The 13202-nt window shown below is 40.5% G+C and overlaps 1 protein-coding gene across 3 annotated transcripts in view; it reads left to right on the top strand.

The window, feature by feature from the left end:
* LOC121385561 overlaps positions 1–9219 on the top strand; it is an 81605-nt gene extending 72386 nt beyond the window's left edge. For all 3 annotated transcript variants that reach the window (XM_041516284.1, XM_041516282.1, XM_041516283.1), the window contains exon 4: positions 8582–9219. In XM_041516284.1, the coding sequence (XP_041372218.1) occupies positions 8582–8639 (58 nt within the window). In that variant the 3' untranslated portion in view covers positions 8640–9219. The remainder of the gene's footprint in view (positions 1–8581) is intronic.
* Positions 9220–13202: the final 3983 nt, after the last annotated feature.

The following is a 13202-nucleotide window of genomic DNA, read 5'->3' as shown; positions in this document are numbered from 1 at the left end:
TATTCGTATTCGTATTTATAAATATAGGATTAAAATGCACGGTATTATGCAGTGGTGGGTTATCTAACAGACACATTAGGCATCCTTAGGATCGCACTAATTTGGCCAGGAATACATGGAATCACATGCTCACAGACTAATCTGTATCGTTATAACGATTGTATGTCGTTATTTCTTAAGATAACAATCACAGGACCGTTTGAATCGGTGGGGGCGGGGGGGGGGGGGGGGGGGATAGGAACTGGGAGGAACCTACGCCCACCCTCCCACAGTATCTACACGCCAATTCGACCGTCCTCAGTGACGTATAGAAGGTTATTGCATACGAGATATTTTAATTAATGATAGGCTATTTCACCTGGTGTCTCATAATCCGTCATGACGTCATCACTCGACGTTGTAGGTCCCTAATGCCTGCGTAGTTTATGGACGGCCATGCAATTATTTCCGTTTAGCTTACATGTCTATCCGACATGGTGGTGTAGTGCTTAAGGCACTAGACATAAGTAATTGGTACTGGGTTCGCAGCCCGGTACCGGCTCCCACCCAGAGCGAGTTTTAACGACACACTGGGTAGGTGTAAGACCACTATGTATACACCGACGTCTCTGTCACTAACCACTAACAACTAACCCACTGTTCAGGACAGACAGCCCAAATAGCTGAGGGTTGTGCCCAGGACAGCGTGCTTGAACTTAATTGGATATAAGCACGAAAATAAGTTGAAATGAATGAATTAAAAAATATATATAATTATATAGATAGATAGATAGACAGATATATAGATATATGTGTGTGTGTGTGTGTGTATGTGTGTGTGTGTGTGTGTGTGTATCAGTGACATTGGACTACGTTGCTTTCAGCGGTGTACATGTAGCTTCGTCTGCCCTTCTGCATGAGATTGGCGGGGAGGGGGGGGGGGGGGTCTGATACGAATCTTTTGCTTACAGTTTCCATGGATACCTAATAATTGACTGTAAACATTGTTTTAGCTTTCGAACCCTTCAGCCTATGCCCCTGGCATCAATGTTACCCGGTGCCAATTAAGACTGCACCCCAAGTCGATCGATTTCTTTATATCAACTTATGTTCGTGCTTATATCATATTAAGGTTCAAGCACGCTGCCCTGGGCATACACCTTAGCTATCTGGGTTGTCTGTCCAGCATAGTGGGTTAGTTGGTTAGTGGTTAGTGAGAAAGAAGAGGATGTAGTGGTCTTACACCTACCCATTGAATGGTTAAAACTGGGTGGGGCAGGTATCGGGCTCCTAATCCAGTACAAATCTGATTAAAATTAGCCCTACTGGTATATGCCAGTAGATCTAACAGCATTGCGTGGACTCCCGTGTTCATGTGACATTTCATCTATAAATAACAATTTAAATATCGACAAATTACATTTCGCCTTTTATAGCGTCATTCGTAAGCATACAAATTTAAAAAATATTGGGCGAGACAATTTATGCAATAGGCGAACTTGTTGGTCTATTTCAACATTGAAAAAACAGGGGGGAAAGTGCAGTAATAAACTCTGGATTGTATACTGGTATAAACAGATTTTATGGCTATACCATCACGTTTTGGGGGTTTTTCGTCTTGAAACAAATTTTATATAAAATTTTATATTGGAAACAGTTTCCGGCATACTTCGTAATTTACTCGAATCATTTCGTATACCCTCGGCATCATCCCGAATGTCTTCAATTTCTTTTCAAATCACTGGCATGATTTTGCAAGTAAGGTTTTGATTGGTCGAATGAAAGGTCAACTGGACATGAGCTGCTGTTAGATCCACATGTAATAGTGGAGCTAATTTTAATTAGATTGATCCAGTACCTACCAGCGTTATGTCCAATGGCTTACCCAAGATGCCACCGAGGTCGGTTGTCGATGGAAAGCTCAGAAATTAAAGAATATCTTTACATAACATTTTATCTTAATTGAACGCGTAGGCTTGTTTGTTTGTTTGTTTTTTCTTTACGCGTAAATTTCTGACTTGTCACGGGGATCCTATAATACCCGTAACTGAATGAAACACGATTATCAAAATATCTCTCCTAACTGTATATCTATTAGATCTCTCTGTAACAGGCAGTTATACCCGCTGGCTCGTCTAGGTAAGATCAGAGATAAGATCTTATATAAAGTATATATTATTATAGCACGTTTAGTTCACTAGAAAACACAACAAAAACACAATACACTTTGGAATCTGTATTAACCTACGCTGACAAATACACTGCCGCAGTAGTTAATTAACAACAACAAATAATAACAACCCAGAACTGATCACTTAATTAGTTAATCTCTAGGTGTCTAGTTTACACAATAAGCTAATCACTTCACCGTGACACAACACCCACACGTGTGATAATTGAGAAATGCTTCCAGGGGAACTTAATTAATAAAGGAATTACAACTCTATTCCTAACTGGTTAATTTTTAATTAACCCTTACTACTCATTCAGTAACCTTGTAACACAGAATTAATACTGGTACCTATCACAATAAAGACAATAACCTACAGTTTACCTAGGTCCTCTAGGATGACTGGCTAAGCTTTATATATATATATATATATATATATATATATATATATATATATATATATATATCAGAACAGTGAGCCTACAGTATACTGCGTCAGATGACCGGCAGCACCGTCTAAATAATATTGGTATAATACAGTATTAAAATATTTAAAGTCACATCAATCACATCAAGGTTATACACAGAGCAGAAATAAAATTATTTACCAGTCCGGACGGACAGCGATCCCCTGGAACCTTCCTTTTGTTTCTCCCCGATATATCTAAACCCTAGCTATTTATTATAAAATCCCAGACTGGTCCGGAGACAGGACGCGGAACCGAATCTTATGATGTGAATTTCCACCACTCCCAGAGTCTATATATTTTCTTAGATGACCAGACATTCTGTCGCCATTCCGCGAGCAATCCCCTGGTCATAAACAGCACTACCGGAGTTATTACGTAACTACTGGCCACATGGCCTCCACACCTGCGCTGGGTGTGTTTTAGAAAAGCTCGACGACCGTCGCGCAAAGGTATCACGTAACAAGTTGCCCATCTGGGCTTAAGTGCATATTGGAACTGCACACGGCCCTCTAAAACAATTAATATCGCCACAGGCGAAAACAAATTAAGAGCATGTCCCGTCACACACCCCCACCTCAAAAAGGATATTTCCTCTACTCTAGGAATAGGGAAATATACTACATTAAAACAAAAGGTGCGTTAACCGACGCATCCGGGCATTTATAACACATGTAATAATAAGGTGACTACCAGTAATCACACTGAGTCTCTGAGTCCCTGGTATACAAATAAAATATATAAAAACAAAACAGAAATCAAGAATGTCAACACATTATCATAACGTTCAACTTCGGGACAGGGCATCAGCGATTACATTGGATTTGCCCTTGATATGTTCAATGGTAATTGGGAATTCTTGCAGAAGAAGACTCCATCTCAAAACTCTCTGGTTGGTGGCATTCATTCTGTGAATAAAAGTAAGCGGATTATGATCAGTAAAGACCACCACTTGATGCACTGCCGATTTCACGTAGATCTGAAAATGCTTCAGAGCTTGTACCATGGCCAAAGCTTCCTTCTCTATAGTGGAATAGTTCACCTGGTGTTTGTCAAACTTTTTGGAGAAGAAACTTACAGGATGGTCCAGTCCATTTTCGTCTTCCTGGAAGAGCACAGCTCCAGCTCCCACGTCACTGGCATCCACAGCTAGCTTGAACGGCACTTGGTAGTCTGGTGCTGCCATCACGGGAGACGAGGAGCGCATCTGCTTGAGACGGTTGAATGACTTCTCGCATTCATCTGACCACTGGAACTTCGTTTCCTTCTTTTTCAGTGTCGCACGTTTTCCAGGTTTTCTCCGATAGGCATGCTGTCGAATCGGTGTAGCGTTGGGTTCCAAGCGCACATCCTGGCTTAAGGTATTGGTAACCGTTGGAAGGTCCTGACAAATGGAAACATTGTCTTGTATCAGCGTAGTCAACTTTTCTCGCTGGGGGCTCAAGTCTGCTAGAATCTGGCTGTTGGTTAATTTGATCTCTGCAGTCTTGACGTCATCACAGGAAATTGAGTGACTCTCAATTTGGACCGGTATTACTGGAACTATCGGCAGTCTGTCAAAATAACCTTTTAGCAAATTGATGTGACAATACCTACTTTTCCTAACCCTATCAGGAGTGTTTATCACATACCCTGTCTCATTAAACCGTTTGTGCACAACATAGGGACCGAAATACCTGTTCTGCACAGAACCCCGTTTAATGGGAAGGTACAGCAGCACCTTATCCCCTGGTTTAAATTCCCGACTCCTAGTCTTCCTATCAAACACTGATTTTATTTTGCTCTGAGCATGGCTCAGTTGCTTCCTAGCCTTCCTATCAAACACTGATTTTATTTTGCTCTGAGCATGGCTCAGTTGCTTCCTAGCCTTCCTATCTCTAACTCTCTTATTCATTAATACTCCCTTGTCCATATCATAACCTGACATCTGATCCTCCATCTCACCCTCTGTTAACAATGTAGTGCGAGCTGCCAACAATTTTGGATCCGCCCCCTGCTCTAGAATTAACTCTTGTCTATTACAAGGTAAATCCCCTCTATCAAACACAACTGGTTCAATTCCCCTCTGCGGGAGATCAACAGGTTCCACCACATTTAATTCCTCAGTTGACTTATCTACCATTTTACTGATAACCTCATTCACTCCAATTTCATGGCTCACACACGTATCAGACAATTTACAAATATCCTCTGGGTCTTGTGTTACCATACTGGCCATAGCCCTAGTCTTTACACACGCAGGATATCTAATCTCATCAACCTCACTCTCTTCTATTGGTAAAGGGCTCTCTTTAAATAACAATTGGTCACATTTCGGCTGACAACACTGACTAGTCAAATCATTACCCAACAAAACTCCTATGTTTTCAACAGGCAAGTCCTTGACAACACCCATAATGACTGGTCCCGTCACAAACTTCGAACACAAGAAAACGTTATGTAACCGGACAACCATATTTTTTCCAGTAACTGAGGTTAAAGCCAAACTACGTCCTGTATCTAAATTCTCAATACCAGCTAAACACTCTTGCGTTATCAGCGACTGACTACAGCCGGTATCTCGATAGATTGATATTGCCTTAGGACTCAATTCTTGTTTCACATCACAAACCATACCAGTGGACACATACGGGTTTACTTTCTCTGCCAAGGGACTAACCATTAACTCTCTCGCTAACGGAGGTGACCTAACTAAACCGACCACTTGCGCATTATCGCGTTTCCTTTTAAAACCGTCCCCGACAAGATGGTTATCCTTTTTACAGTAACTGCAATGTGGACGAAAAGTTCGTGCATTGGCTGATAATGCAGGCCTATCCTTACTTTGCCCACCAGGTGCATTCCTTGCCTGACTAGCTGACCAACTAGATGACTCTCCCCGATAGTTACTTTTCCGGGAAAAGCCTGGCTGAAATTTCTTCTTATCACCCTGTTGTAAAACGCTACCCTGTACTGCCTGAGCTTTGTGTATTAACACGTAATCATCTGACACTATGCCTGCCTTCTCTATCTTTTTGACATCACGATCCTCTAAATGAATACGTAAGCTAACTGGTAATCCATTTTTAATGTCCTGTAAGATCAACAACTCACGTAACTCGATATATGACTCTACCTGATGAGACACCACCCATTTATCAAACATCCCTGCCTTTTTAGCCACAAACTCACTATAAGACTGACCCTGCGTTTTTCTCAACTCGCTATACCGTAAACGATAATCCTCAGGTCGTAATTCATACGCCCTCAACACTGCCGCCTTAACTAGGTCGTACTGACTTGATCGCTCACCACTCATTGAATTATAAGCTACGCTAGCCTTCCCCTTAAACTTAGACGCGGCTAACAATGTCCACTTAGACTGCGGCCAATTTAGCTGCTTAGCGGCCCGTTCAAAAAGTTGGAAGAACATTTCTACCTCCTGGTCATCAAATACAGGCACTGATCTATAAGCCTCCGACATGTTAAAACCATTTCCTGCCTCACGTCTAACTTCTTCAGTATTCAACTTTAACTCATGTTCCACTTTTAATTTTGCTAACTGGAATTCTCTATCCCTCTCTTCTTTCTCTCTATCCCTCTCTCTCTCTATCTCTCTCTCTCTCTCTCTCTATCTCTCTCTCTCTCTCTCTCTCTCTCTCTCTCTCTCTCTCTCTCTAGCTCTCTCTCTCTCTCTCTCTCTCTCTCTCTCTCTCTCTCTCTCTCTCTCTCTCTCTCTCTCTCTCTCTCTCTCTCCCCTATCTCTATCTCTATCTTCTCTATCCCTCTCTTCTCTCTCTCTCTCTCTCTCTCTCTCTCTCTCTCTCTCTCTCTCTCTCTCTCTCTCTCTCTCTCTCTCTCTCTCTCTCTCTCTCTCTCTCTTTCTCTCGCTCTATCTAATGCACGTTCTTCTCTTTCGTACTCAAGTCTTTTAAAAGCTAATTGTTGTTCCACACTTAACTCATTTATCTCTATCTCTACTTCTAGTTATTTGTAAAAATAATTTATAAAGCCCCCATTTACCAACAATACTTTTTTAAATATGCATGTCCTGTTTCAGATCCGGGACGAGCTCCCAAATTTTCACTCCTGTCACGGGGATCCTATAATACCCGTAACTGAATGAAACACGATTATCAAAATATCTCTCCTAACTGTATATCTATTAGATCTCTCTGTAATAGGCAGTTATACCCGCTGGCTCGTCTAAGTATGATCAGAGATAAGATCTTATATAAAGTATATATCATTATAGCACGTTTAGTTCACTAGAAAACACAACAAAAACACAATACACTTTGGAATCTGTATTAACCTACGCTGACAAATGTACTGCCGCAGTAGTTAATTAACAACAACAAATAATAACAACCCAGAACTGATCACTTAATTAGTTAATCTCTAGGTGTCTAGTTTACACAATAAACTAATCACTTCACCGTGACACAACATCCACACGTGTGATAATTGAGAAACGCTTCCAGGGGAACTTAATTAATAAAGGAATTACAACTCTATTCCTAACTGGTTAATTTTTAATTAACCCTTACTACTCATTCAGTAACCTTGTAACACAGAATTAATACTGGTACCTATCACAATAAAGACAATAACCTACAGTTTGCCTAGGTCCTCTAGGATGACTGGCTAAGCTTTATATATATATATATATATATATATCAGAACGGTGAGCCTATAGTATACTGCGTCAGATGACCGGCAGCACCGTCTAAATAATATTGGTATAATACAGTATTAAAATATTTAAAGTCACATCAATCACATCAAGGTTATACACAGAGCAGAAATAAAATTATATACCAGTCCGGACGGACAGGGATCCCCTGGAGCCTTCCTTTTGTTTCTCCCCGATATATCTAAACCCTAGCTATTTATTATAAAATCCCAGACTGGTCCGGAGACAGGACGCGGAACCGAATCTTATGATGTGAATTTCCACCACTCCCAGAGTCTATATATTTTCTTAGATGACCAGATAAGTCAGCTTTATCCCCCCCCCCCCCCCCCCCCCCCCCCCCCTCCACACACACACACGCGCGCACTACATTCACACATACAAATCCAGATAAAATGTTACGTGTATACTTTTTTCTCCTACATATTAATTGTAAAAATAATCGAAAAACAAAAAGTAAAGTTCGGTTTCTGAGAAAATTCAGTTTCCGGATCTTGGAAAGGCACAATATTTTCAGTCCTTATAATTATATTTTCGGTTTATTAATTTATTCCATTTGTTTTTCTTTGTTTCTGCTTTGTGTAGGAGTTCTAGTATAGATGAAAACTCGTGCCCTGGAGGGACGTATTTATATTTTCAGTGGATTTGGGCATGTTAATGGCGTTTGTCTTCCTGTCAGTAAAAAACTGTCAAGCATTTCCCGTCCCGTCTGTCTGCAATGGCGTGTCGCGGGGGAGAACACAAACTGGATGATGCTTCAATCGATGACTTTAAAATCAGAGTCAAAACTGCAACCTCTCGATTATTCTTATTAATTAACCATTTAGAATAGACTTAAAGCTGCAGCTTATGGAATTCTTATTAATTAATCATTTGGAATAGACTTAAAGCTGCAGACTATGGAAGTATTAATTAACCATTTGGAATAGACTTAAAGTTGCAGTCTATGGAATATTCTTATTAAGTAACCATTTGGAATCGACTTATGGATTATTATTATCAAAACGTCAATGCACAATATTGCAAAATAACATTGGCAAATCCACCCAGAAGGCTTACCATTAAAAATACAAATTGTTTTAATTTCTCCCCAATTACTAGAAGTGAATATGTGAACCACAACATGTGTCACAATTAGGAACTATAATGGACCGTCATCAATGAACTCTCACCCGGAAGTGAACTGTGTAGTGATACTTCAACGACCCACAAGTGAATGATTACCTTTTTAATTTCTTTTGTGTATGAGATATAATTATTAAAGTTGTTTTTTTTCGGGGTTTTTTACAGCAGAAGACGGGCCGGAGGAGCAGATAACTCTTTGCAGTCCATGGACCTCAAGAGATGAACAGTGTCTGTCGCACGTGCGCAGTCCAGTTACAAATGAACAATTCTGCCGTGGAATTTGAACTACGTGTAACTTTTCACAATAAATGTTATCCAAATTACAGCAACTTTTAAAAATGATTCGCCTGCATAACACCTGCTGTTGTGATTGCCTGAACAATTAACAAACTGTTTTATTTGTGGACCAGATATTTAGTCTTCACTAACTTTTCTATACTTTCAGGAAACAAAAAATTAACATTTTAAATATCAACTATTAAAATAACTATTTTACATGTGAAACAGATATACAAATTTACATTTACTTTTCTATACTTTCAGAAAACAAAAAATGAACATTTTAATATCAGCTATTAAAATAAACTGTTTTACACGTGAACCAAGTCTACAAACATGCATTAATTGTGCTATATTTTCAAATAAAAACTAACATAAAAAACTTAAAATTACTATTATTGTTTTTTAAACTTTAAAGTTGGCCGTGCAGTGTCCATGTGTCATTGTTGTAACAGAAAATGTCCATCTGTTTTCTTGTTTCTTTGCGGCTGCTGAACGGTAACACAATAAACTTTCTGAAACGAGGTCTATGTTAATAGAATGGCTGTGATTGGATTTATCAAAGCAGGTGGCAGGACGTAACCCAGCAGTAAAGCGCTCGCTTGATGCGCGGTCGGTCTGCGATCGATCCCCGTCGGTGGGCCCATTTGGGCAATTCTATTTCTCGATCCAGCCAGTGCACCACAACTGGTATATCAAAGGCCGTGGTATGTGCTATCCTGTCTGTGGGATGGTGCATATAAAAGATCCCGTGCTACTAATGGAAAAATGTAACGGGTTTCCTCTCTAAGACTATATGTCAAAATTACCAAATGTTCCAATAGCTGATGGTTAATAAATCAATGTGCTCTAGCGGTGTCGTTAACCAAAACGAACCTTTTTCATAAAAAAATTTTAATTTGAGTTACACCATCTTTCGTGTCATTCAACAATTACTCACTGTTCTAGAATGCACCGCCATGTGATAAAAAAAAGGTTAGGGGGCAGAAGGGGGGAGGGGTCAAAATTGTCTCATTGTTAAAGTTTGTTTTGTTTAGCGACACCACTAGAGCACATTTATATATTAATCATCGGTTATTGGATGTCAAACTTTTGGTAATTTTGACATGTAGTCTTAGACACGAAACACGCTGTTTGTTTTCATTAGAAGCAAGGGATCTTCTATATGCACCATCCCACAGACGGCCTTTGGTATACCAGTCGTGGTGCACTGGGTGGAACGAGAAATAGCCATTGTTATTCACAAAGTAGAGTGGAGCCCGTCTTGGCCGTATTATTCTTTAACAACTGGTTTTCAGTCTAGAATGTCTAGAGGGCGGAAGGAAGGAAATGTTTTATTAAACCACGCACTCAACAACTTTTATTTACGGTTATATGGCGTCAGACATATTATGGTTAAGAACCAGATATTGAGACAGGAAATACGCTTTCGCCACTTCATGGGCTACTCTTTTCGATTAGCAGCAAGGGATCTTTCATATGCACCATACCACAGACAGGATAGTACATACCACGGCCTTTGTTACACCAGTTGTGGAGCACTGGCTAGAACGAGAAATAGCCCAATGGGTCCACCGACGGGAATCGATCCTAGACCGACCGCGCATCAAGCGAACGCTTTACCACTGGGCTACTTCCCGCCCCGTCTAGACGACGGAGTCTATCGTGGGATACCGCATCATGTGGTACAAAAGGGTATGGGGAGAGAGAAGAGGGGGCTTATTTACAAATCGGACTGATTTGTATTCATGAAGTATAACACAGCCATAATGTCCTCTAGGAAATAGTCTACTATTTAATCACTACCAAAGAAACAAAGCAAATATATCAACAGACGATTCAGTTGTAATGGTCAAATTATGTCAGGAGTGATAGTAAAACAAACAAAAGCAACTGGGACACGTAATTTAAAGGGGTGGGCTCAGCTTTTTAAAAATTGTTTTTAGAAAGAATTTTTTTTTTTTAAGTCGCAGACCTTAGTTTCAGTCCATGAAAGCGGACACCAATAAAATTAAAATAGACTGAAATAAGATTATGTGAGGGCAGGATGTAGCCCAGTAGTAAAGCGCACGCCCTGATGCGCGGTCGGTCTAAGATCGATCCCCGTCGGTGGACCCATTTCGGCTATTTTTCTTTCTAACCAGTGCACCATGACTGGTATTTCAAAGGCCGTGGCATGTGCTATCCGGTCTGAGGGATGGTGCATATAAAAGATCATTTGCTACCAACAGAAAAATGTAGCGGGTTTCCTCTCTGACTGTGTCAAATATTGACCATATTATGTTTGACATCCAATAGCCGATAATTCATAAATAAATGTGCTCTAGTGGTGTCGTTAAGCAAAACAAACTTCTTCTTCAAGATTATGTGGCGTCGAAATGGTTCAATACGCTTAAACAATAGACGATCTCGTCTCCATGACCTTTACTTCTCAGAGGTATGTGCGTTTAAAACAAAAACATGAAAAATGCATTTCCTGACATTACAAAGACCAGGATAACCAGAAACATTTCTGATGTACGGAAATGGATAATGTAAACAATAATGTCTAAGTAATGTCTGATTAATAGTGAAAAATATGCGGTAATTTTTAAAATCTAGCGTCTCTCACTTTGAGGGGTGGGGGGGAGGGGGAGGGAGTATAAAAATTCCAGATTTTACGCTACGTAATTGTTGAGTGACCACTTGACGAATTCTGTATCATGACAGATAGAAAGAAATGTTTTATTTAACGACGCACTCAACACATTTTATTTACGGTTATGTGGCGTCATACATATGGTTAAGGACCACACAGATATTGAGAGAGGAAACCCGCTGTCGCCAACTCATGGGTTACTCTTTTCGATTAGCAGCAATGGATCTTTTATATGCACCATCCCACAGACAGGGTGGTACATACCACGGCCTTTGATATACCAGTCGTGGGGCACTGGCCGTCTATAGCATGAACGAATAGGATATTATAATTTGTCTTTACATAGACCGGAAAGGCCCTAGACCTCATAAACGAATGGTTGATTGAATTAATTAATTAATGACTATTGTACTTTCCTACAGACAGTAAAGCACATACCACGCTTTTGACCAGTTGTGGTGCACTGGTTGGAACGAGAAAAGAAACCCAATCAGTTGAATGGGTCCAGTGACGTGGTTCGATCCTACGACGCAAGCTTCTCAAGCGATCACTCAGCAAGACAAGACGAGACTTTATTTATACTCGGGCCGTTGCACAACGGCATAGGAGGAATATATACATAAACATTTCGTTATATACACGTGACAAGATGGTTGACAGCCCAGGGCCGTACCCCCCCCCCCCCCCCCCGTACTTGCACCCCCACCCCCACCCCCATGAGAATCTTACTCTTTTTTTTTTACTCAAAAAAATACCATATACATCAGGGTGTAATTTGTATTGTGTTTCATTTGTTTATAAAAAGTAGTGCCCCCCCCTCACCCCCCACCCCCTAGTATTTTGATCAGGGTTTGGCCCTGCAGCCAACTGAGGTAAATCCCGCACTGAACAACACTCAGACACGAAGGATATTGAAGTAGGCTAAATGTTTTTATTTAACGACGTACTCAACACATTTTATTTACGGTTATATGACGTCAGACATATGGTTACGGACCACACATATATTGAGAGAGGAAACCCGCTGTCGCCACTTCATGGGATACTCTTTTCGATTAGCAGCAAGGTATCTTTTATATGCACGATCCCACAGACAGGATAGTACATACCATGGCCTTTGTTACACCAGCTGTGGAGCACTGGCTGGAACGAGAAATAGCCCAATGGGTCCACCGACGGAGATCGATCCTAGACCAACCGCGCATCAAGTGAACGCTTTATCACTGGGCTACATCCCGCCCCACACTCCGACACATGGATAAGAAGAGAAAAGTACAAATATATATTTATTATTATTTTTTATTTTGTTTTACAAATACATAATTAACATACATGATAGTCTCTCGTAACTCCATATGGAGTGGCTCAGTGCTATTTTAGATTTCATTGTGTTTAGTGATGTTTTATGTTTTAACTGAGGTGCGGTGCGGTATACTTTGGCATGCTCATATACCACCAATGTTTCGAGCATGTCCGCCCCAGGGTTCCGTCTCTGGGAGGCCAGGTGCCCAATCCGGGGCAGATTTAACTGAGGTGAGACTTTAATAAACAATTTGTCGGTCGGTCTGACAAAAACAGGCATTAACATAGAAGTATCTCTTTTTTGTTACATAGAACACCAGATACGAAATCAAAATAGCTAAAATGTTCGGAGAAACGGCAGTACCAGGGCCGTAGCTAGGAGTGTTTGTTTGGGGGAGGGGGGGGGGGGCAACTGAGCAGTTAATAGTCTAAAACTCCTTAAACAGTTAAGAAGAGAATTTTCTTTAAGTTTCTATAATTTTTTCCGGATTTTTTTCTGCAACTGCACCGTCCAAGCTACGGCCTTGAGTACATAAGACTAGATCATTACATACAGAATGTGTAGCA

The sequence above is a fragment of the Gigantopelta aegis genome, chromosome 11, assembly GCF_016097555.1.
Source record: "Gigantopelta aegis isolate Gae_Host chromosome 11, Gae_host_genome, whole genome shotgun sequence".
NCBI lineage: Eukaryota > Metazoa > Mollusca > Gastropoda > Neomphalida > Peltospiridae > Gigantopelta > Gigantopelta aegis.
The sequence above is the reverse complement of the archived record's forward strand: the minus strand, read 5'-3'. Positions and strand labels throughout refer to the sequence as shown.